The sequence below is a fragment of the Lithobates pipiens genome, unplaced genomic scaffold (genome assembly GCF_037356315.1).
Source record: "Lithobates pipiens isolate NorthernLeopardFrog02 unplaced genomic scaffold, aLitPip1_a1.2 Scaffold_18, whole genome shotgun sequence".
NCBI lineage: Eukaryota > Metazoa > Chordata > Amphibia > Anura > Ranidae > Lithobates > Lithobates pipiens.
Genome location: NW_027507758.1, coordinates 321,863,416 through 321,889,730, shown reverse-complemented (window position 1 = coordinate 321,889,730; position 26,315 = coordinate 321,863,416). Strand labels below are relative to the sequence as shown.

The following is a 26,315-nucleotide window of genomic DNA, read 5'->3' as shown; positions in this document are numbered from 1 at the left end:
ATAATATTTTAGGTAGTGAATAGGAAAACAAAAGCTCAAATGGTGGTAACTCCAGAGGGTACCTTTGAGCAAAAAAGGATGGGGGACTATGGGGACTAGGTAGTATTATCATCTTCAGACAATTTATCCTGTTGATCCAGAATCTTTGCCTGGAGGCAATAATGTTTAACTCGGTTTTTATGTTGTTCATTAATGGAATAAAATGCTGTATGTAGATGTTATTTTAATCCCCAGATACTTTATTTCCTCGTCCCTCCAGATAAATGGGAAAACCTGTTTAAGCCTACTTACTTCCTTTGGAGTGACATTTATATTTAAAATTTATGATTTTGAGGGATTTATCTTGAAATTTGAAACCTCACTTCACTTCACTTTTAATATGAGCATTAAGTTGGGAAGGGTTGTTGTGGGACTGGAAACGTAAAAAACAAAATATCATATATCAAATATCAACGTCATCATCGATCTGCACTCCCGTAATAACGGGGTTCGATCTTATCCTGGCCAACAAAGGTTCCAGTGTTAAGATAAATAATAGAGGGGATAGGGGGCAACCCTGCCGCATCCCAATACACATTTTGAAAGGGGGCGAAAAAAGACCCGTCTATTTTAACACTCGCAGTGGGATGTCTATATAGGGCATATATCCACCTTAACATCTTAGGGCCCACCCCCATTTTGCATGAATCCCCAGTCTACTCTGTCAAACGCTTTCTGGGTGTCTATAGACAGTAGTAGCCCTGGGGATCAACTCTCTTTCAGTTTGTGTATAGCCAAAAGAGTTCTAATGCCATTGTCCCTGCTCTCCCTTCCAGGGAAGAATCCCACTTGGTCTGGTAGGTGGACTCTGTTCTTGACCTAGGTTGCTACGTCTCTGATAGTGACAAAGGAAGTACTTGCCATATGGTTAATTCTGTTTACTGAGGAGTGCCTATTACAAAAATTCATCTCACTTGAAAGATTTTTTGTAACATTTAATGAGTAAAAGCATTAAATACAGCCACCATGTTTGGGGGGAAAGCCTCCACTTCTTTCAGGGCCCATGATCTAACATTCATGGTGATACCTTATGATACATGTGTGGAACGATCACTGTTTGTGTGCAGGACCAAAGGGGGCAAGTTAAATTTTTTTAATTATTTTTTATTTTTATTTTTACACTGTCACTTTAATTTTCTCTTTATCACTTTTATTGCTGTCACAGGGAATAGGCATGTGACAGGTACTCTTTATAGATGCTAGATCCCTCCTCTCCTTAAAAGCATTTGATCACACCAAGATTGATGTTATCAAATGCTTTTAATCTATAAAAATGGCGCTGTTTAGATCTGTGTAGGTGATGTCATCGCTACCGAATTACTATATCATAGAGCCGCACAAAACCAATCCAATCTTTGTTTGGCTTTTGATCATCTGGCAGCCCACTGCTTGTAAAGAAATCCAGTGCCTGGTTAGCTGCTTGGATTGCTGGTACAAGACAGCTGATCATAGGCTCTAAAAAACAGTACTGGGATGATGCCTGCATATGCAGGCATCACCCCGGTATAACCACTTGAAGTTCAGTGATGTCGGCAAGTGGTTAAAGTAGATCTAAACCAAGTTGCTAAAATGTTGTATAGTCTATAGGATATTGATGGGATTTCAAAAATCAATCTTTTTAGAGCTGCATAATTATTAAAATACTACAGTATCGAGGTCCTTTATTTTATGGGGTAACAACATTCTTTCTCTTTCTTTCACTTGATCTCCTGTTTTGTCACCATGTCACGTGGGCTGCTGGAAGAGACTATACACAGCCTCCTTGTGTCGCCATGATCCACATGTTGATTTCTTCTATAGTTTATTCTGATTGCTCACACAGATGCTGCTGACTAATAACTCTCCTAGTCCAGCAATTAACTTCCCCACATAGATTCATTGAGAAAACCCCTTTTTTGAGTCTATTCAATCTTTGTTTTTAACTGATACCTTATGTCAGGGTACACACTAGCTGCGGCCCAAGGCTCTCAGCAATGGTGCATCCCTGTTCTCTATTTCAGGGGCGAATCACGTCAGAATTTTTGCCTGAATTTGGACCTGAAACAGAGCCAAAGACACACAGGACCCTGTTCCAGTGCGGACCACAGATACCCTGGAGGTTTGTGAACTGGCTCTATTGAGAGCCAGGCACACTCTCCTGTCATGCAAATTGAATTCAAGGATACCTTCATTCAACTTGCATAAGTGTGAACCCAGCCTAATAAAGGGTGGGTGTTTTCTGGCCCCCAAAACACAGATGTTTTTTAATGCAAACCTATTAATTAATTTGGACTCTTTTACCATTTATTCTTGTGCTCCTTTTATCGGGGCATGTTTTTTCCAAAGTTTTCAATGTTAGAGAGCTGGTGTAGAGCAATCACATGCAGCCATCTCTAAAGTGAGTGCATGAAGACAGAAAGTGGTTGCAACAAGGCTGCAAAAATTCAGCAGCACTGAAAAGCAAAAAAGAATGAAGAAAATGTGAAACAATATATTTTCCAAAGTATAAAAAATTACAATTGCATGTAATACATATTGCTTTAGCAAATGGAATGCCATCCAGTTAGGGTTAACATCAACTTTTTTGTATGGAACTAGAACGGTTCCCTTTTGACATATGTGAAAATATTACCAGTCATTATTTTCATGTACAGTAAACTGAGTTGTTCCAGGAAATGTGTGTAATCAGATATTCTTCTTCACTGTAAACCATAATTATTTTCAGACTTTAAAGGGATATTATATCTCTAGCATCAATACACAAAGTATTTTCTGCAAATGATGACAGACAGGGCATTTATGAGGTCAAGGACATGCAGAACCCTAATCTAAATTAATTATTAAGTGCTCAGAAAATCACACTGTGTTTGGTTCTGAGAATACATTGTTTTTATTTCATGTCCTGCGCATTAAGGCTTACCTGCATAGGAACAGCTGTAGAATGTATTCATGCATTTGTTTACTTTTGATTTGATGACATGAAAATTCTTCCATGATCAGTGTTCTTTTGATTTACATAGAAACATATTTAACTAAGAATAAACACACAAGAAGAACAGGCATTTGGCTTAGTGGAAAATTGATTGAAGTTTTCATTCCATTCCTGTAGAAGAAAAGGGCAACTCAGAAAGGAATGGGTCAGTAAAAAAAAGTTAGGAGTTCTGGCAGAATACCACTTTAGGGAAATGATCAAGATGAAACAGTTGAGAAACTAGAGGTGATCTGTAAATAGGTGATCTGTATATAGGTGATCTACATTTTCTGTTGAAGAACCAAAGGAAAAAAGATACAAGAGTACTAAAATTGTAAAGTAGATCTGTCACAAATCTGACTAATGGAAATTGAGAATATGAGAAAAATACTTGTGCAACTATTATTTTTAGTGAAGACTGCATGTCAGAATGACCAGTAAATTCTGAGAAATGGCAGCTGTAGTTATACAGAAATTACATTTAAAGCGGGAGTCCCGCAAATTTTTTTTTTAAAAGTCAGCAGCTACAAATACAGTTGCTGACTTTTAAAATAAGGACACTCACCTGTCCCAGGGTCCAATGATGTTGGCGCCCGAGGCCAAACCGTCCCTCGGTCCTTGGATGCTGCCACCATCATCTTCGGTAAGAGAATCAGGAAATGAAGCGTTGCGGCTTCCCTTCCCGGTTCCCTACAGCGCAGGTGTGAGTCGCACGCAGCACACTTCGAATGGTCCCTGCTGTCTCTGGGACGCGTGTGTGTCCCAGTAGAAAGCTTGGCGGCACAGGAAGAGGCATAGACTCCCGTGGGAGTCTGTGCCGGAAGTGTCTTAGATGGGTATCTGCACCCCTCACCCCCTGAAAGGTGCCAAATGTGACACCGGAGGGAGGGAGGGTTCCGAAAAGAGGTTTAATTTTTGTGTGAACCTCCGCTTTAAGGTCAAGCTTGGCCACACACTTTCTCATAAGCAGTACATTCCTGTTGGTCAAGGAGACCACTTATAATATAGGTGAAAAAAAGGTAGCAAAGGTGTCCACAAAAGGGAGCCAGCTAAGTTTGGCTTTCACAGGAAAAGAAAAAATGTGCATATTACTTAAACTGTCTATATCTCTGGATCTACTAACTTTTGACATGCTCTTTAACTGAAGGTAATCTCTGCTCATTTATTTTGCCCTCATATGCTCTGCTTGAGTTACCTATGTTTGTAATAGGTTTACTTTAACGCGGCAACGTGCAGCATCTTGACAATCCCTAAATGTTGCAGGTGCTTTAGTTTTCCTCTTTAGGTTTTTTTCCCTTTATTTTCATCTGGTAATTTGGCCAGTCCTGTATTAGGCCTCATTTACTCTTGGGGTTTTGGGGAGAAGGTAAAAACATATTGATGAGCCACGTATTTATGTCACCTTAACTGCTCCCCTTAAGCTGCAATTATGCCTCCTGTCATGCTCTGGGGCAGTACAGCCTGCTTAACATGACCCATTCACCTGAATGGATCCACACCACAAAGACCCTCTGAAGAAAAATGAATCGCAGATTGCTCCTTGAGAAGGCATCACAATTGCCCTTAGAGTCTTCACTCAGGATTGGAGGAACAAGGGAGTCACCTTTGAACAGCAGCATTGTCAGTTTGGGAAGAGTGTAGTATTAGACTAGCACATTTAATTGACTTGACTAACCAACTAAATCCAAACTCCAACACTTTTTAAGTACTTTTTTCTTCTTCTTTTGGGATAAAAAATTTACGTAAGCAAATAAAAGCTGGCCATTGGAAGCACCACTGTCAGTGCTAAATGGTTTGTTTCAACCCTGCAAGTTTTGCTGGACAGTTTCTTCTGTTTAAAAATAACAGACTTACTATGAGAGTTTAGAGTTGAGTTGGGTTGAGTTGAGAGGTATCTTGATATATCGCGGTCTTACCCCAAAGGGTTCCGACGTGCTTGGCGGAGTCCCTGGAGAATTCCAGGTGTGGCTCCATTTAGGTGAATGGGTCATGTTAGGCAGTCTGTACTGCCCCAGAGAATTCCAGGGACTAGGAGGAGACAGCAACAGAAAAGCAGCATGAAAAATGAAACTAGAAAGGCTACGCAGGAAAGGCTTGTGTGAAGAGCCAAGTCTTCAATTTCCAGGATGGTAGGGGCCTCCTGGAGCTCGGCAGGGAGGCTATTCCATAGCATGGCACCCTGGTGGGAGAAAGCTTGACCACCACATTGGGTCTTCTTAGGCACAGAGATGTGGAGGAGGTCTCTTCTGCTAGATCTAAGTGATCTGCCCAGAACTCATTTGTGGAAAAGTGAACAGAGGTAACTCAGAGCAAGGCTTCTCATGATTTTAAACATGATGCAACCGTATTTAAACAGAGTACGCTGGTAAACCGGCAGCCAGTGCAAGGCACAAAGAACGGGGCTGATGTGATCCCTGAAAGAGACGCCCATAAGCAGCCTTGTTGCAGCATTCTGTATGAGCTGAAGCCTCTGCACTATTTTCTTTGGCAATCCCAAATATAAGCATGGCTCAGATGATGGTTTTCTTGTCCAGAAGATCCAGGTATTTGAACAACACCCTCAGGAGTTTTAGCTGCCAGGATTAAGATATGAAAGGAAAGGAAAAATCCTAACAGAAAGAAAACAAACGCAGCCACCACATCTAAGAATTGGTAAGCTGCATTATAATACATCTTGTTTTTTGGTATAATACCTCTTAGAGCCGTGTATTACCCAAAGAGAATATTTTCTACATGTTGTGTTTTTTTTTTTTTACATGTCACCAATACAGTCCTTTACCTTGTTTCCTATGTATTTCAGAGTGGTGTCTGAATGCTGTTTCACTGGATAGCTCCCCGTAACAGTCCATCCAATATCTGCACAATACAATGAAGTACAAAACGGGAAGTTTCAGGGCTTATACCCAATGGGCTTTCCTAAAATGGCAGACCTACTGTTTAGCATTACATTAAATGTTTAGTAGGAGCAGTAAGAAGGTTAGGTCTATTGAATGTTGTGAAAATGATACCTATACCAATGAAAAATAAAGAAAGGAGTTAGAAGGAATAAAGCCAATATTTGTTTATACTGACTCAATGCATTATGGGTTGATTTACTAAAACTGGAGAGATCAAAATCTGGTGTAGCATTAGAATCCAAGCAGCTTCCAGTTTTTTTTTCTGTCAAAGCTTAATTGAATAAACTGAAGTTAGAAACTGATTGGCTACCGTGTACAGCTGCACCAGATTTTACACTCTCCAGTTATAGTAAATCAACCCCTATAAATCTTTTTTTTTTTTAGCTTATATGCATTGGTCATATTAAAACATTCTCTTTACCCTGATTGATCAAATTTAGTTGCTTTTTATACTGAAGTTGTAACACCATACATATCATCTAGTTAGACAGCTTGACGGAACAACAGTAATACCCTTTAGTGCTGTAGGTTAAATAAATGCATTCGATCACCCTCACCCCTGGTTCCCATGATAGCTGAGTGTACAAAGATAAGACACCAAAGCTTTCAATTTTTCATGATGTCCACATACCTCGGCATATTTATTAAAGGGAATGTGTATATGAAATGTCAGTCATTAGAGAAAAATGGAAATGAGAAGCAAACTCACATCTGCTGTAACTCAACTATAGCAGGACTAGTATCTCCACCAGCCTAAGATGCTTAAAATTCCCCCCAAAAATTAAATAATATGCTATGTCTCCATTTATTATCAATTATTTTAAATGTTTTATAATTTCCCAAAATCTCAACTTTACAAAATCCAAATGAGGTAATACCCTTGTTTGAAATAAGTTTGTCAAAAAATGACTAAAGTCTATTTGTATTATTTCTCAGTATTACCCATGCTTCGCTACAAAACAGCCGTTGATAACGCTATGCCTACATGTGCTCAGGCAGACCAGATTTCAAGAAGTACACTTGAAAGGACCTTGTATTGTGAATGTAATTTTAGTGCTAGCTATGATAAGAAAGTTCCTGAACAGAGGAGAATGTTATTTTTTGAGTCTAATACATTCACATGGTTTTCTATGCTGTGTTTTGCAAATGTCTTCTGGGAACTTCAGGCTCCCATTGTCACAGGCTTTGTGATTGATCTATAATAGAGGAACCTTTATTAAGAGAGATGTGTCCTTGCTCTGCTGTTCTTCAATGGACTGGATGCAGAGCTGTAATTTCCTTCTTCTGCACAGATGTCTGTTTTCTTCTCTGCGTTTATTTTTAACAAACACAGCTTTTTCTAATGTTGTGTTGGTAGACAAATTGTGTCCAAATGCTTTCTCCTTTTTTTGGATTCCAAAAAAGAATTATGTTTTTGCTTTGACAAGGGTAATAAAGCCTTGTTTTCCAGAAATCACACGCAAGACTTTATGAGTTAGTGTTATATAAAGGAAGACAAGTATAGATGTATTTACAATAGTAATGTTTGGCTTTTCTTATAAGTAGTTGCTAGTTCAGTTTGTGCAGAGCTGGTATGATATATAGGAAATAGTAGTCAACAAACTCCATCATTGCTTTAAAAGAGAAGTATGTGGTTTACAAAGAAAAGAAAACCTTATACTCACCTAGGTGGATGCAGCATCTGTCCCTCACCAGCCTCTGCATCAAGAATAGCGATCAAAGACCTCTGGTCTCTCAATTGTTCCCTCTGCTCTGAGCAGAGAGTGGTGACTGTCAGTCACTGGCTCTCTACTCTGCTCCTCCAGCACTCACTGGACCACTGGGCTGGGGAGGGGTGGGAGCAGCTCACTCAGTGTCCCAGCAGCACAGCTGAGAGGCTGAGTCAGCTGCTGGTCCATGCATCTGGGTGGATCTCGACTGTAAAGTCAAGATCTTTCCCCTACCTGAACCAGTTGAATGACGTCAGCCTACAGTGGGCTTTCTCCCACAGTAAACTGAAAATAGGTCACAGGAGTGCAGAACAAACTGCACTCCTGTGATCTATAGGAGAAGTAGAGCCAAAAATGTTTTTGGCATATTTCTCTTTTTTTTCCTATTAGGGTTCCACAATATCACAGTGTGCATGCTGCTTGCTGGCAATGGCAGTAGGGTTTAACACCAACCTTTAAAAAAAAAACTTTAAGGGAGAACTTGTTTGTGAGAATTTACTGAAAATGTTGGTGTTTGACCAAGGATTGGCATTGTAAACTGTAGGAGGATACCTTCATGTGTTACATAATGATTGCTGGCTAATAACCTAGGGGTGGCATCATAGTTGTGGATCAGCTGCTTGAGAAAAACTTTAAATAAAGCTTTTCATACAACTTAACAGAAACATAGCAAAGAGGGGGGGATTTCTGGACTTTGACTGAGGTGGGTGGGAGTGGCTAAATGATAAGCTGGTTTTGAAAAGGATAGCTTTTCAAAGGATGCCTTTGAAAAGCTATCCTTTTCAAAACTGACTTATCATTAGCCACTCCCACCTACCTCATTCAAAGTCCTGGAAATCTCCCCTTTTTGCAACAATATAGGGATGGAGACGTGTTTCCTAATGTTTCACTCAAAGTTCCACATTTTTTCTCTTGTATTAACAGAGACATACTTGACAGAAATTAAGGTTTCAATGCAGGTGCTACTAAAGCCTTATAAACAAAGTTGCAGGACATCATATCATGTTTGCCACCAGGTGTTCTGTGAATGGCATCAGGATTGAGGAATTACTGCTGTAGCACACCTCTGTGAGTTACAAGATACATAACCACTGTTGGCCTGAGGATGACATAAAGTTTTAGTCACTGATGTCGGAGCACTTCTCTGCCTTTTACATCATGCTTGCCACCTTTTGTTCTGGGAATTGCAGCAGGACTGCTGGATTACATCTCTCAGTGTTACACCATGCCTGCTATCTATTGACCTGTGGATGGCATCAGGATTGGGCCATTAACCTGGGGATAGTACTTAGACTGGCACACTACTGCTAAAGAGAGTATGGGTGTGTTATTTCATGCTTCCTACTTTCATACATGGGGATGGAATTGGGATTATGGCACTGTTAATGGGAAAAATGTATGTGCATTATATCATACTTGCAAATAGTTGGCCTGGAGATGGCACCAGGATTGGGTCACTGCTGCTTGAGAGCATTTATGTTTTACATGATGCATGTTACCTTTTAAACCTAGGAATGATGTCCAAACTAGGGCACAGCTGCTGCTGGACATATCTGCATTATATAACCTTTGTTACCTGTGGCCTGGGTATGGAATCAGAATTTAAAAACGGTCACTAGAAGATATCACTATATTATATCATGTCCAAGGATGGCTTTAGGATTTGGACACTACTATCTGAGAACACTTCCATTATGAGCTGTATTATTGCTTGTATTGAATCTCCTCCAAGTTTAAAAGTGTTTCCAAATAGCAGAAGTGTGACAGTATGTTTACCAATTATACAGATAGTAGTAATTAGGGGAGTTTAACGTATAATATCTTACCCAACACTAAAGCATTAAAGTAAATGCTCCATTTGCTCACAGTGGCAAGGAGAATGAACCCTGTGTATGGCTTAGGCATCAGAATCATAGGGTTAAAGACTGCCATTCCTTCCTACTGGAATGTAGTACTTTTGGTGCCTGGTATTTGGCCATTCAGGCACCTAAGGCTTCATCATGGAGAAGGAAGATGGTAGTGTGTTACACTACTTTCCCTTACCAATAAATACCAGGTATTTCTTTACTTAAATTGTCCAAATGGAGAGGCAGAGGAGCAACGGGAAGGTGAGTATATGCAAGGGAGATGGGTGGGCATTTGAAGCCCATTTTCAGTTATAGCCTAAAATACAGCTTTCTCTGAAATACTCACCTGCTCACAGTTCTAAGCAACTGGGCTTTAAGTAAACCTGTTTCTCAAAGTAAACAAAGCACATGATTACTTTAAGTTTAAAAGTAGCAACTGGCCACAAAATTGGGCAATTAAAACAATGGCAATTAGGTTGATCACTTTGCAATAGAATGTGCACTTTGCTAGTGAGTTTTCCCTTAGCATAGTGATAAAAATGTAATTTGAAAAAGAATCTCAGATCATGTATAGCAGATAAAATAGAGGGGTGTTAATGACAGACGAGGTTTGATTTTGAAAAATGTAAAGCAATGCACTTGGCAAGTAAGGCTGGCAAATTATTACCATACATCAAAAAAAGGTATCTACTGAAGAAATATAACTATACTTCTGCCACTTTACAAAACGCTGGTAAGGCCACACCTTGAGAATGTGGTCCAATTCTGGTGACCAATCCTCAGAAAGAATGTTCTTGAACTGTAGAGAGTCCAGAGAGGAAGAATAATGGCAACAAAACTCCTAAGGTGGCTGGAGGACCTCAGTTATGCAGAGCAACTACAGATATTAAACATATTCTCAATGGAGAAGAGACGCTTAAGAAGTGATATAATCACAATATAGAAACCTTTGAATAGTGACACATTGAGAGAAAACTATTTAATTCTAGGTCACTAAAGAAGACATGCAGCCATTTACTGTTAGCCCTTGTACACACGGTCGGACATTCCGACAACCAAATCCGTCGGATTTTGTCCGAAACTGTTGCATACACACAGTCGGACAAAGTTGTCAGAAAATCCGATCGTACTCAACGTGATGACGTTATTTCATTAGGACGGGACTATGTTCAGGCTCATAGCCAATAGCTTTGGTCTAGGAATATAAACTGAGCATGCGTGGCACTTTGTCCGTTCGGAATTCTCTACACATGATCGGACAAAGTCCGATCGGATCATGTTGTCAGAAAATTTTATAGCCCGGCTTCAAAACTTGGTCTGTCGGATACTCCGATGGAAACAGTCCGATGGAGCCCACACACTGTCGGATTATCCGACAACACGGTCCTATCGGACATTGTCCATCGGAATATCCAACCGTGTGTACAAGGGCTTAGAGTTGTAAGGATGTGGAACTCCCTTTCACAGCTTGTGGTGTTGGGGGGTGTATAGACAAATTCACAAAACGTTTATATCTACTTTAGATTTAGATTCTTAGCGAACGCAATGTACGGGGATATTGAAAGTGGGAGCGACATACAAACACATACACTCAGGTTGAACTGGATGAACTGGGTTCTTTATTAAACTCTACCAACTATCTATGTGAAAGTTAAAAAAATATTTTTGCTTACACATTATTGAATGATAGAAGTCAGCAGAAATGTTACCAGATTCACTAAGGTAAGGGAAAATGTCATTGCAATGTGTAAATTCCCTTTCAAAGCAAGGCCCATTTGTCTTTAGTAAATCAACCTCAGAATATATTCAGTGACAGATTAGCTTCAAAAACAGCCCATGTGGAGCTATAAACTGCTTAAGATACTTTCAAATCTCAAATTTTCTTGCGCACATAAAGATTATGTCCCGTCCTCTTTCTTCCCATATTCTACTGATTCTTTAATGTGATTTACAATCTTAATGACCAATATGAGATGAAGAGACCATTATTTCACTGAAGGTGACCAATGCTTATTTTTTTTATCATATGCAGGGTTGTAATTGTTCAGGCCTGTCACAAATTTACTTTATCCCTTACTCTATTTCCCTGAATAGCTGCAGTGTCACATTTTGCAGACAAAGGCTTTTGTGTTATGTGTTATTGTAACATAAAAATAGAACATCCTATCTGTCAAATTGAGAAACTACTGTGCACTGCTTTTAACACAAAGTTTTGGACTGCTCATTGCAAACTAATTGCAGGTAGACTTCTGATTATGTCAGTGTACTATGATACACATGATATACCTAAAGATTTTATTTACACTGTGCAAAAGATAAGTTACATTATACATAGAAACTGAGAATAATCCATCATTTCAGTTTTTGTAATTACATGAGATTGATGACAGATTTGCTACAGATTGTTACTCATTTAGACTTATTGATTACAAATCACAGTGCTGAAGTGCAAATGCAGTAACACATAGCAAAAAACTATATTTAATATTATACTCAAAGAACAATGGTGATATGTTGCACATTATCTAATAGAATGAGCCTGGTTATTTACTTAAGCATTATACTTTTCAAACGTTCCCCAGATGACGTCATTTGTAGATGAAACGTACATCGGGAAGTTGACGTGCTGACGGCATTGTGACCTGTATGTGAACGGGTGTATGCAAGCCGGCCGGAGAACTGCTTCCAATGGATGCCATTTTTCACTTATTTCTTTTAAGTGCAATTTTTTATATCTAATAAATTTGTCTATATATATGGATTCACACTATGGTTGGCTTTCTTCCATCCCTATGAGCCCGTGATTGGTGTGTGCTCCATGTACCTGCTGAATCCCTGGCTTACCCTTGGTGCTGACTACAGAGAGGTGACGTTGCTGTTTTGATGTCTGGATGTTAATCCATCATACAGGCTTATCCAAGCTTGCCTTCTGGTAAATGTGTTATTCATGTAGTGGTGGCACACATCAGGTGGTGTCTGTTTATCGAGCATTTCTACTCACACTTCACTTGGATTCATTGGATTTTTTCTTTTATTTGACTATCTAATTTTTACTGAGTTTTGTTATACAGGCATACTTTTAAGTACACAATGGGGTTTATTTACTAAAGCTAGAAAGTGCAAAATCAGGTTCACTTCTGCATAGAAACCAATGAGCTTCTAACCCCAGCTTGTTCAATTAATCTTTGATAATAAAACTTGGAAGCGCATTGGTTTCTATGCAGACATGAACCTGATTTTGCACTTTCTAGCTTTAGTAAATAAACCCCATTGTGTACTTAAACGTGGGGTATGCCTGTATACACTTTTTTGTCCTGGAACCAGGTTGATTCATCACTAATATTGTTTAGTTAATTTTTGTTTAATTTGCACAGCTTTTTCTCTATTTTGTTTTGTTTTCCGTGTATATCTCACATAATTGAGCTGCTGCCATTAGGGCTTTTCCATTTTTATACTTTTCAAAATGCCATAATAGTTAATTGTGATATATCACTCATTGTGGCTGTTCTTTTTTTTTTAACTGCAGAAAAAAAAATTGTCTGTGTTACCTTAAGCCTAGGGTTCCTAAACAAATTTCTAGCCAAATGGACAGTTCACTGTCCTTCAGATTTTAGGGGACCAGATTGTGACAGTAAAAAATGCTTTGGCATCAGTGGCTAGTGGGAGTAAATATTTATTCAAGCTTAGCGGTCAGTGGGAGTAAAGGAATTACCTAGTGCTTTTGGTCAGTGACAGGAGGAATAATGTCCTATCATTGGGATCAATCTACGGAAGAGTGCCCTATTGTTGATGTCACTGGCAGGAATAATGCCCCATTGTGTCATTGGCAGGAATAATGCCCCATTGTTGGTGTAGAAATAAATTACGCTCCATATTTTTGTCAGTGGAAATATCTTATCATTGGTATCAATGGGAGTCCAGCCTGCAGGTCACAGTTTAGGGACCATTGCTCTAAGCAATAACTCAAATTAGGAGAAGTTTTAATCTAAGTTTTAGATTTTCCTTTTCTTTAACCACTTCAGGTCCGCCCTATAGCAGTTTTCCTGCTACAGGGCGGGACCAGTGCACCAAATCCTGTATATTTACATGATCTGACACTTTGGGGTAGAGGGAGCACATGTGTCGTGCCGGCGGCTCGCTTCCTCTGTGATTACACACAGTGGAAGCGGATCACAGGGTGCATTGGTAACTGATGTCCTCCAGCACTCCCCAATCATGAGGCAGAGAGACAGAATGGTAATCTGCCTATTTAAATAAGGCAGATCGCCATTCTGATAGGAGGAAATGGATGGAATATGTGTCCCTGCAAAGCACTGACACACATTCTATCTCTTCCTCTAGTAAAAGCACCTCACACAGTATAGTAAACACTATCTAGGCACACAGTTAACCCTTTGATTGCCCCTGTTTATTCCTTTCCTAAGCAGTGCCATTAGTAGAGTGACAGTGCATATTTTTTTAGCACTGATCAATGTATTAGTGTCACCGGTCCCCAAAAAGTGTCAAAAGTGTTAGAAGGTCCACAATATCGCAGTCCCACTATAAGTCGTTGATCACTGCCATTACTAGTAAAAATATAAAACTATCCCATAGTTTATAGACGCTATAGCATATGCACAAACCAATCAATATACACTTATGTAATCAAGCAGAATACATATTAGCCTCATGAAGAAATTCTTTTTTTTTTTCATTTTTTTTTTCAGATTTTAAGGAAGAAAGTAAAAAATATTGTTTCTTTTGCAAAGTTGTCAGTTTTTTTTTTTTTGTTTTGTTTTGTTTATAGTGCAAAAAAAAACAGATGTGATCAAATACCACAAAAAAAAGCTCCATTTATGAGGAAAAAAAGGACATACATTTTTTTTTGGGTACAGTATTTCATGACTGCACAATTGTCAGTTAAAGTAACGCAGTGCAGTTTCGCTAAGCATGGCCTGGTCATTAAGGAGGGTAAGTCTTCCAGAGGTCAAGTGGTTAAAAATGTTATATACCTTCTTTCCTGCTTAAATGAGATGTTCATGCAAATTGTACACTTTGTATGCTTTTGGGCACTTGCAGTGTAGTGTAATCTATTAGTTCTCAACCCTTTCCTCAAGTACCCCCAACAGGCCATGTTTGCAGGTTTTCCTTTATCTTGCACAGGTGATTTAAATCCGAGTCAATGGCTTGGTATTTTGGACAGATTTTTTATCTAAGAGAAATTCCCAAAACACGGCCTTTGGGGGTACTTGAGGACAGGGTTGAAAAAGTCTGGTGTAATCAATATGTCTGTCCTTCCATAACTTTTGCTTGTAGCCTGTTCTGAGAGCAATAGTTCCCGGATTTTGGCTGGTGCAATCTTGTAAATTCAGGTGTAACCACAAAATACAATTACTTTCTGATGGAGCCACGGTATATAACTGTTTGAACATCAGTCAGACACTAAACAGCAATACAATGGGAATGTGTTGCTCAAACAAATAGGGGTCTTCATATTTTCTTAATAAACCTTTCTGAAATTCAGCTGTTCTGATTATTTATTGTGCATTCTGAAGTGCCACTGCTGCTTTCAATCAAAATACTAATAACCCACAGACAAGCATAATTACACGAGAATAACACAGTGATCATATGTTTCAAAGAACAGTTTAATTACAGAGTATAAATAAAATATGGTATGGTAGTCTTATATTGGAAATATTACAGAAATACACTTTCCTACAGAGAGTGAAAATACTTTAAAAGACAATTATACTAGTACTTTTGTGTACATTTTTGAAACAGATTACTGAACAAAAGATATTGTAGCAGAAACACGGGGAGTTACCAGCTGAACAAACATCAAAATACACAATATTCTTCTCTTAGGAAGTTCAATGTTTGAATCACAGACAATATTGAATAATCTCCATTAATTACTGAGAGCAAAGCAAGGTATCACAAACCAGCTGTGCACTAGCTGATGTACAGAGCATGACTGAGATCTGATACTGGGCTTTGACTCTTAATGAACCTCACTCAATGTACCTAGCTGTGAAAATGGAAATAAACTTGGGCTATTTTGATTTTCTACTTCTATTGGTTGAAAGAACAGGCTTTTTAAGTATGTTTTAGCAGGCCTATATGACTCAGCTAGTCTGCAGACAGCATCAACGCTTATCTATTCCACCATAAAACTGGAGATAATTTTTACTCAGCTTCTCAAGAGTTTCCAACAAAACATATTTATCATATTTACATACATTCAGCCCTGTTAGAGCAGATATATTTTCCGTTCATCTTCAACCATTCCAACAGTTTTATTAAAAGGCCAGTGTAAGAAAGCATGTACAGCAATTGCAACAACAAGATCATTTCTGTATGATACAAATTTACAAGTTTTTGTTTTTCTTCAGATACATATTTATAGAGTGTATGAACATTTTTTTAATAGACAATCAACACAAGATTAGACTGAACAGTTACTATTACAGTTCATACAAGTCAAGATAAGAGATGGAAGTATATGAACGCATTGGGGCAGATTTACTAAAAGTGGAACACACAGCATCTGGTGCAGCTGTGCATAGTAACCAATCAGCCTCTTACTTCAGCTTGTTCAATTAAGCTTAGACAATATAACCTAGCTGATTGGTTACTATGCACAGGTGCACTACAGTCTGTGTGCTCCAGTTTTAGTAAATCCCCCCCCCCCCCCATTGAGACATATTAGAAAGGTGCACTCAGTCTTACTGTTTAATTACAATAATATAGTAGCTTTCTATCTTGTAAGGCACCATTCAGCTTATTCGAAAAAATAAGTTAATAAAAGCAATGTAATCATTTTTGAGAATACCAAACTCTGTGGGATATATATATTAATAACAATCATGTGCAGTTACCATGAGCAGTTTTCAACTGGGTTGTGAAGACAAGGCATGTTTTTGATTAGTTTGAAAAGATGACTGAGCTTGCCTTAGTTTTATTTTACATAAGGTATGTTTTTATTATAACGAATTTTAGGAATTTTAGTTGTAAAGTTAATAATTGCCTAGAAAAGATTGTAATAGTTAGACACGTTCAACTGGACCAATGTCCTGCATAATTTAGAACCTTCACAGATGAGTGGATGGACTACAAACAAGATATAAATGGCTAACAAGAAAATTACTTGTTGGTCATTGTACTTGTTGTTTCTGGCTGTCACTTCTGCAAAGGAGGACCAAAATTGAAACAAGGATTCGGAGGATTGTTGGCAACAAATGTTTTTATTGTTAGCACAATTTCCAATATATTTTTGCTTGTGTTGCTTACATTCTGGTATATATGTGATAAATAATCATAGTGTCTGGTAACTGTAAAGTTCAATGTTCTAAGTTTAAATATATCATTCAGTGACTGTATAATGTCTTTTTTTACGATTTAGCCATAAGTATATAGGCTAAATATGTTATTTAAAAAGCTCTAATGTAAGAGTCTAAACCACACAATTAGCACCTATAGGGGCCCAGATCTCACTTTCTTAGATAATAGATTAAGCCCATTAAGGCAGGGTTTGTATAGTCCTTCAGGATCAATAAAGGTTGTTTGAGATGCTGGATTATATAGAGCGTGCCATGTTCACCTTTGATTACATTGAAAGTGCAGTTTACCTTCTTGCCTATTTGCTGTCACAATGTTGTCTGGCCTTTATCAATATAAATGTAATAATGTCTCATTAAAATGTATCAATATATTCTATTTATAAAAAGTGCTGAGTAAAGCATGTGTATACGGAACCTATTAATTCTTTGTTTCAGCTAGTAAATTAAACTAATAATAGTTATATGTATGTGTTTCATTAGCAAAAACATTGAGATGGTCCTCAGAACTAGCTTTGCATATCCAGTTATACATGTCCATCACATTCATACATTTCTTGTGCCAGAAGCAGTCATTGCTATGTTCATGAGAATATACATAATCAGCTAACCTAAAATTGTGTCATTGTCTTTTAGCACATCAGTTCAATGGACGGTATCATTAAGTTTTTCTTTAAAAATGTATGAGCGATCCATTTGCTTGCCTGTGAGACTTATGAGTAATCTTTATAACACAGAAATCTACTATGTTATATGTGTGATGAAAGCCAAGGCAACAAATAGCAGTTTATGTAAAAAAAAATGCTAAGCCAATGTCACAGCATTCACATGGCTGTAACGAGTATTCACTGTAATGTGCCTAATATGTTAATTTCCTATGACTGTCAGCACCATGGGGCAGCACAGTGGTGTAGTGGTTAGCACTTTCACCTAGCAGCAATAGGGTTGCTGGTTCAAATCCCGACCACAACACTATCTGCCTGGAGTTTGCATGTTCTCCCTGTGCCTGCGTGGGTTTCCTCCGGGTACTCCGGTTTCCTCCCACACTCCAAAGACATGCTGGTAGGTTAATTAGACCTTGTCCAAAAAAGAATTGGCCATAATATGTGTATGTGTATGTCAATGTTGTAAGTGTGTCGGGACTCTACAGGTTAAAGGACCGCATAAATAGCTGCAGATGGACACCGGTGGCAAGAAAAAGCGCCCTGAGGCGATTCAGTTCGTATAGGTAGCGCTATATAAGTCATTCATTCATTCATTCATTCATCTAGGGGTCATAATGCAATATTTACCTGACTGAAATATTTTGGGAAAATACTGCATTATGGACACTAGATGGAGCTGTCAAATATAGGAAATAAACATATTAAACACATAATTGGGATTAATCACAAAGGCTGTGCAAATGCTTTGACATTCATACATCATTTTATTTTATTGTATTAGCATAGACCACTCAGTTCTCTTTAAAATATCTTTAGTTGAATGCATGCTTCAAAAATAACTGCACATTTATGTAAGGTAAATTGAGTTGTTAAGTAAAAGTAAAAATGAGCACACATTTCTCAAATGCTATGTCACATGTTCCAAGTGCTTTTAAGCTGACATATAAATATTACTTAAAAGTAAGAGAAAAAAAAAGTAAAAGCCTAAAATGTATATACAAGAGGTTTCATAAGGCCCTGTTATAAAAATAAAATCACACTGCAGATTTGCTTCTTAGCACACTACACAGTAAATACAGAACATTGGAACTGTGATTCAGGTAGCTTATTTCTTTAAACTAACTTAGCCCCAGTAGGCTTGGCATGGAAATGAATAATGAATGAATGTCACAAACTTGTACACGATATGATTTGTCATATGAACAAGCACTAGTTTTAGTGCCAGACAGCCCCATTGTCCCGCGATTTATTTAAGTCTTGATAGTATAAAACAACCTGTAAAAGTTTTTGTTGCATGTACAAGAATACAGTTTCAAAAATGGCTCTTGTATGCATCTGTTTATTTTCACTTCAGCTCATTTTTCATTTGATCGAATATTTATTATTACATTTCAGCATACCATTGGCAAATGCCAGCGCTAAATGACTAAAAATCTCTCAAGTGCAAAATTATTTATTAGTTATTTAACTGGCCTTTATTCTGATGTATTGTGCTTTTGAATGCTGTGTAAGAATATAAAAAATGTGTTTCTTCCTGCACTGATTACATTGGAAATGGCCTAAGGGATGTTGTATATTGTTTTAACTAGTCTTAAGCATATTTAATAACCTTATTTCTAATGAAACGTAATGCGTCCTTAATACCTAGAAGACACTGAGACAAGCTGTTCTACTTAATTTACTGGCATAAAATATTAATGTGCTACTTTTTTTAAACTATTCTCCAAGCCTTCATGCTAGAAGACTAGCAATGGAATGGAAAATGTGTTTTCAGGTGTAAATGTTTCTTATAGAGACTTAAGGAGAATAATTTACTAAAGAAGATGCTGTTCAACTATCATAGTGAATGTGTTTGTTGACTTTGCAAAGTGAATGATAGTAAGTATGGTGAAGCTGTACTCATTCATGTGCAAAGGAGATAAAAAACAGGATTTTCACTAACACATTATTGGGTATTAAAGAAACAGAGCTTTACCTAACTCTAGAACTATAAGCTCAAAGTAAAATTCACTTTGTTAGGTAAACAACCTCTGGGTATTAAAATTAACACTGGTTTACTGGGCTAAGTGAACCTTCTACTACTTTAGGAAAATCAACTCCAATGTCTACTGTGGAAACATTTTTGGTATACTAATAAAGAACTGGTTGGTTACTTGAATTTAGATGGTTTGTGGTTTCTCTCATTTTGTCAACATTAAAAAAAACCTTTAAAAAAATCACTAAACTTTATTTTGCTATTAATAAAGAAAAGATGCATCTTATACTTTTGTATACTGTCCACAGTTTCCCATGGGGTTCAGTAATTCCTACTGCATTAATTGTGCAACAGTAGTCTAATAGAACTCAAATTGAATGTATGCATGCCTAAAACTATATTCATGACCCTTATGTTACAAAGGTGAAGCAGTACGTCCTGCCCAATTAGCAAGTGTATGTAAAGTTGGGTATACACGTTGAGGTTCTTTTTTTCATTCAAGCAGCAGGTTGAACGAAAAAAAAAACCTCTACACCAACACAAGCCATTCTGATGCAGGGATCAATCCCTCTGTGTCTTTGTATTCTGACAGTGGGTACTCCCATTCCCATCAGAATACACTAATCAACACTGCAGACATTGACTGTAAAAGCTGATTGAATGCTGGTTTTCCAGTATGACCTTTTGACAGGAGCCAATCTTCAGACAGCTTCTGTTGAACAGACAGCAGTACACATGGTTTCTGCTGAACCGGTCAAATTTTTGTACAATAATATCCTGCTTAAATGAAGCAACTCTTCACTAACAATGAGCTTCAGCAGGACAATTCAGATAACTTTTTTTTTGTCTCATAAGACAATGTAAAGGATCCTGCAACAGTATGGATCTTATACTAGTAGAGAATACCTGATCTGCTTAAAACTTTTATTAGTTTATCTGTTATTTAATGAATACCTGCAAAATATGATGCTCAAGAATATCTGCAGGCTGTTTTTTTTGTTGATTCTAAAACTGTGTCCTATTTGGTGGCAGTAAGTTGGTCAAAACTGCTCTCTTTTTTCATGTTTTTTTCCCTAAAAATGATGGCATATGATGACATAGGGGTTTTAAGCTGTTTAGGAAGAACACTTAATTTAGAGAGTGAATTATGAATTCAACTGACTTGGTTCATATAAAACTGTAAGAAAAATACCTTCAAAATTGTCCTTAGAACTATCAGTAGCATGCAAAAATTCATTTTGTTTTGGCACTTTTTATTTTCTATGAAAATAAAGAATATATCATATTTATAACATGATATTTTTTAACCTAACCTTCCTTACCCCTTGCTATGTATAAGCATACAATTATAAACTTTATTTTACAGTTAACTTCTCCAAAAATGTATAGCGTAATTTCACATGTAAAGTAGTTTATGACCCTGTTATCTTTTTAAAATGTATATAAATGAGGATATCATAACATGAGTAATTATTTTATAGCAGTATATTGCCAAAATCAACTGTTATGTTTATTTTATTTTTAATATCTTTCATGAATCATATATCAATTCAATGAATAGTTAAAATGATAATATGCCCCAAAACCAATGGTCTCACCAGTGGAACAATAAGCTATGGAGTCTAGACATGAGGCTCTCAGTTTATAACACATATCCTTCATATTTGCAGTGCTTCCTCCTTTCAAGATAGTTTTTTCCTTTATTAAGCTACACAATAGTTCCCAGATATTCTTTTTGTATTCAAATTATATGCTCTATGTTAATGAAATGCATGCCAGTGGAGTCAGTTTATCAACTTGTTGGTAAATTCAGGAACATTTGCCTTCCTTTATTTGTACTGATTCATTACACATTAAGAAGCAACATACAGTATTCAGGAATGTGCCTATTAGAATTTATAAAGTGTGCCATGTCAAATTAGTTAATTTCTAATCAACAAATTCTATCAAAATTAAGCAGTGGCAGCAGTTAATGAATGACTCAGACATGACCCAGTGGCTAAATGACATCCTGACAGAGACAAATCATTAAATAATTTTCCCTTAATAAATAGGCCCTAAATAATAATAATAATTAGAATACATGTTATTACAACCAAAATAAAAGTGCCTACATAAAGGGAACATTGGTCCTCTTTTTTTACTTTAATAGCTGATTTCCATATTAAAGTTACCCTGATATGACATATTTTGTTGTAGTAGTAAAAATGTTTTGTACTTCACAAAAATAAAACGTTGCACATCAATAAACATTACATTAGTCATATGGGATATAATATCCTTTTAAAGTATTACTTTAACAAAGTCATTAGCATGACTTCATTACTTATAAATGGTGAGCTGTCAATATTCAGTGTGGTGTATATTTCCTGGCTTCAAATGTAATTTTTATATGCAGTACTTGTTTATGATATTAGCATGCCATTTCATGGGAAGAATTTGATCATTTTGTGCTTTTCTAGAAGAGGCAATTTTTTAAAACGAATTAATGATTTAGTATTTCATCTTAGCTAATAGCTGTAGTCTCATCACATATCTGTTAATACTTTATAGACAAAAAGTATATTTTAGTTCTCAACTAATTCAATAATACTATGGTAGAACTCAACTTTAGAAACTGAATTCATGTGCAAATAGTGCAACAAGAGCTATATTATACTTAATCATAGTTGTTGGTCATTTTTTAATAAGATGACCTATTTCGTTATTTACAAACAGACATGCACATTACATTGACTAACACAAAGGAAATACATTAAATTGTAACATTACATTAAAACTTATTAAAAGTTTTTAGATAACTTTTTTTAACTTGATATATGTATGATCCTGTACATTTAAAACATATAGGATATCAGTAGTTTAGATCACTGACTTCAACCTACGTCTATGTATGGTTAAGTACATTAAATTCACAACAGTATTGTTATACACTGTCAATCTTTGAACAAACAGCTGATAGCACACCAATGCCCTTGTTTACAGAAGCCATTGTTTCCATTCCATTTTGTCACAAAATGTTACAAGACATCCCTGGTCTTTAAGGTTTAAAAGAGATGTCAGTCCTACATTATGTTAAATAAACGTTATTATTCAACAGTAGGACCTTGCATAAATGTAATGTCTACTGTTCTTTACTGAATGTCATATACAATTCCATTTTACCACAATCAATTCAAGCACATGTTAAGATCTCAAAGTCTGTGCAAGTAAAGCAAACCATAGTCAATCTTTCAGTGTCAAACTTGTAGAATAAATTTCTCTGCAATTTGCAAACCAGAAGATTACCTCTAATTTCTAGAACTATTTTAGGCAAAACTTTCATCATAGTGATGTGAGGTATTAAAAAGTCTTCCAGTTTTTCTTTGTTTGCATGTCTTGACAAACACAATACATAAGATAAAGGTCCGAATGGACAACACAGAATACTTCAAAGACTACAAACAATACTTTAAAAAATTTAAATCTATATCAGATTTGTTCAATTCTTTTTTTCAAAATAAATTAAACTATATAATTAAAAAATATTCTCGTATAATAAAATTAGTACTCTTTTTTGTATTCTAAACTAAGGATTTTAACAGAGTAAAACTTTTTGTGTGAAATATTAATTTTTCTTACTGCCTTAATTTTGTATGAATAGTAGGGATACTAGTTGCAGTTTTTCTCTCAATATACTTAACTGAGATTAAGAGGGGCACACTCTGCTTTCCTTTCTATCAGCAAGACGGACTTACACTGCTTCAGCAGATGTATCTGTAGATACTGACATGGTCACTTTGGCGATCTTTACCGTGCTTTTAATGCAGCTTTCAGCTGCTCGGTGGACGTTACTATTATGTGCATGTCTGTTCTGACAGTCAGACTCCATGCTGTTATCAAGAGGCTGCGCAGTCCCTTCACAACTAGGGAACATGCTACAAAATGCACTTCTTAAGTCTTTGCTTCGAAGAGCGTAGATGATGGGATTCACAGTTGAATTAAGCAAGCAAAGCATGCTGCAGAAGGCAAACACTGTCTTTACGGTCTTGTTCATCTTTCCAAAGACATCATAAACCATAATGGCGAGGAGAGGACCCCAACAAATGATTAACACCACTAAAATGAGGACCAGGGTTTTTGCTAACCTGATATCCATACGAGTCTGGTCCGGTCTAGTGATGTGCACTTTGCCATCTTCTGATGTGTGAACTATGATGCTCTTTTGAGTGCCCCGTTGCAACATTCTCACAGCGTGGGTGTGAGCTTTCCACAATATATACATATATGCATACACTATAAATAACAAAAGAACACTGGTTACCCCAATCCAAAACATCAGATAGGTCTCATCAATAAGAGGGAAAATATCTGAGCATACGGATTTTAGCTTCTTGCAATTCCATCCTAGCAGAGGAAGCACTGCAATGACAATAGCTATCGTCCACATCATACAGAATGCAATGACAGCTTTTGTCCTTGTGACTATTCTTTTATATGACAATGGCCTGTGTATGGAGATGTACCTGTCTATTGCAGTTAAGAACAGACTGCCAACTGAGGCTGTGAATGAAGCTGTGACACCCCCTAGTTTGAACAGAAAAACATTTGGAGTGTCTATCCGATGAAAAACATGGAAATCAACAAAACTGTAGACAAAAATCACACTGCCTAGAAAATCAGCAACTGCCAAGCTGCCAATAAAATGGTAGGAGGGTCTGCATCTCAAAGTGCGAGACTGCAAGATGACACACAGCACAAGCATGTTCTCTAACACAGTAAAAGTACCCAGGGTTATGGAAAGAGCAGCAACAACTAGCTGTTGGCTTGGGGTAAGAATCATAAAGCATTCCATGTCCATGAAGTTGTTTCCACATTGTATTTTGCCATCACCATCTTTAAAGGTAGTGAATGACTTGTTGTAAAATTCAGTTGCATTAAACGAATCCAGATGTAGAGTACTTTGACCGTCTATTATTTTTTCTTGATAGGAGGATAAAGGTAGCTTCTGTGGGTAATAGCCCAGTTTAGAAAGATCACTCTTTGTGTCTTCATACTGGACTTCATTTGGTCCCATATAGAGAAGGTCAGTAGTAATTGTTCTGAATGTGGTGTCTGCTAGGCCATCCAGGACAGACTTCATTACCCCAAGTTTCTGTTAAATATATTCCCAGTGGAAAATACAGACTGTTGGCTTCAAACCTGCAGCAGAGTAAACAACATAGGAATGGTAAACAGGCAAAATTAAATTCATTATATGTCTAATCAAGATGAATTATGTGCTTCAAATAAAAGTCGATGTGTTTATCTACAAAATTATAAGATTAAAACAATAATAAACTAAAATATTTTGATGAAAAAAAAAATCAAGCAATATGAAACTGCTATGTATCAAATATGAAAATAGACACAAGTACGTTCAAATACTCTTGGCATATTAAAAAAATGTTTTATGTTGTAACTATGTTTACGCTCAGCTAGATTTTTGCAACTGAGGGTTTTTTTCACTTACAGAAATACAACAATGCTTCAGACTGTATGTCTAACATACATATGTTTATATAAATATCTTGCTGAAATGCATCTTACGATCATCAGATATGAGATATCATCATCACCAGAATTCACAGTTCTGCCTAGCTCCTGTAGCTACTGAAAAGCAAAACAAAGATGTAAGGCTTTTCTGAAGGATTATCGATAATGTAGCATTCACTAGTATTTGGGGAGCCTCTATGGGAGGGACATTAATATTAAAAACTAAAGAAAGAAAATTGTGTCATTCAAGAAATGTGACAAGATTTATTCAACACACTGGTACCCATCCAAAGCTAATATACATCAATGAGTATAGCTTGTTTGGTTAAAATGAAAGGCTCAGTTCACCTTCTTTTTTTTCCAGCTCCCCTATGCACCAATATACCGTTAATGTACTTCTTTTGCAAAAATAGCAGACAATTGCTTGGCAGGAGGGATTCCCCTGTCAGCACTGTCTCTGTCGATGGGGGAATTGTGCAAATTTCTTTCCTACAACCTTTATTTAAAATTATTCTGTTACCCCCTGTCAGGGCTGGCTTAGCCCTTCCTTCTCTGGGCTGGCTGCTCAGCTGTCGGCTAATTGCCAGCTTCCATCTCTCTCCACAGTTGCCAGCTGTCCCTGATCGTGCTTGTCTGACCTGCCTACTTAAAGCTGTCCAGCTCACTTCATCGCTGCCTTCGCCTTGGTCACATCACAAGAAACCATCTCCTGCAGTTCTGTTTAAAGACTGGCTTGCTGACATCCCTTCTGGCTCCTTATCCTGCTTGCTGTTGCTCCACTTGGATCCTTGACTTCTGGCCTGGCTGATTACCCGATCTGGTTATTGAACTCTGGACTGGCTGACTACTCGATCTGGTTACTGGACTCTGGCTATGCTTTGACTACACTTACTCTATCTACCTTTTTATTTTATATTAATAAACAAGTGTGATTTAATTGTAATTCTCTCTCGGTCTGGTTCATGGTTTCTGACACCGCCCCCCCCCCCCCCCCCCCAACAGCCAGTCTATCACAGCATAGTAAAGACTAAGATTTCAAACTACAATTAAATATTTCTGTTGAAGTTAATGAGCTGAAGGTTATAAATAATTGATCAGTCTCCCTCTCTGAGTAAGTAAAAACATTTTAACTCCTTCTTGGAAAGCCTCAGTGAATTTCAGACAGAAATAAGCCTTGGATTTATTATACATTACACTAGAACAACTAGAGTACTACAATGCAGAACACAGTAATTACTTTGAAAGCTAAAAACTCTATGTTACTGAAATATTCATAAAGTTGTCTTAGACCAAACCAGCATCCCAAAAATCCAATCATCAAATAATATTTTGCAAGAAACACTCTTTTTAAATTTTGTTCAGAAAAATGAAAAGTATCTGATCTAAGGTATCTAGTTTCT

At 37.1% G+C, this 26,315-nt stretch overlaps 1 protein-coding gene across 1 annotated transcript in view; it reads right to left on the bottom strand.

The window, feature by feature from the left end:
* Positions 1-15,051: 15,051 nt before the first annotated feature.
* The window catches only part of CNR1 (cannabinoid receptor 1), a 131,109-nt gene continuing 119,845 nt past the window's right edge, over positions 15,052-26,315 (bottom strand). Inside the window, exon 3 of the mRNA XM_077487270.1 lies at positions 15,052-24,582. Coding sequence (XP_077343396.1) covers positions 23,135-24,523 — 1,389 coding nt within the window. The 5' untranslated portion in view covers positions 24,524-24,582 and the 3' untranslated portion in view covers positions 15,052-23,134. The remainder of the gene's footprint in view (positions 24,583-26,315) is intronic.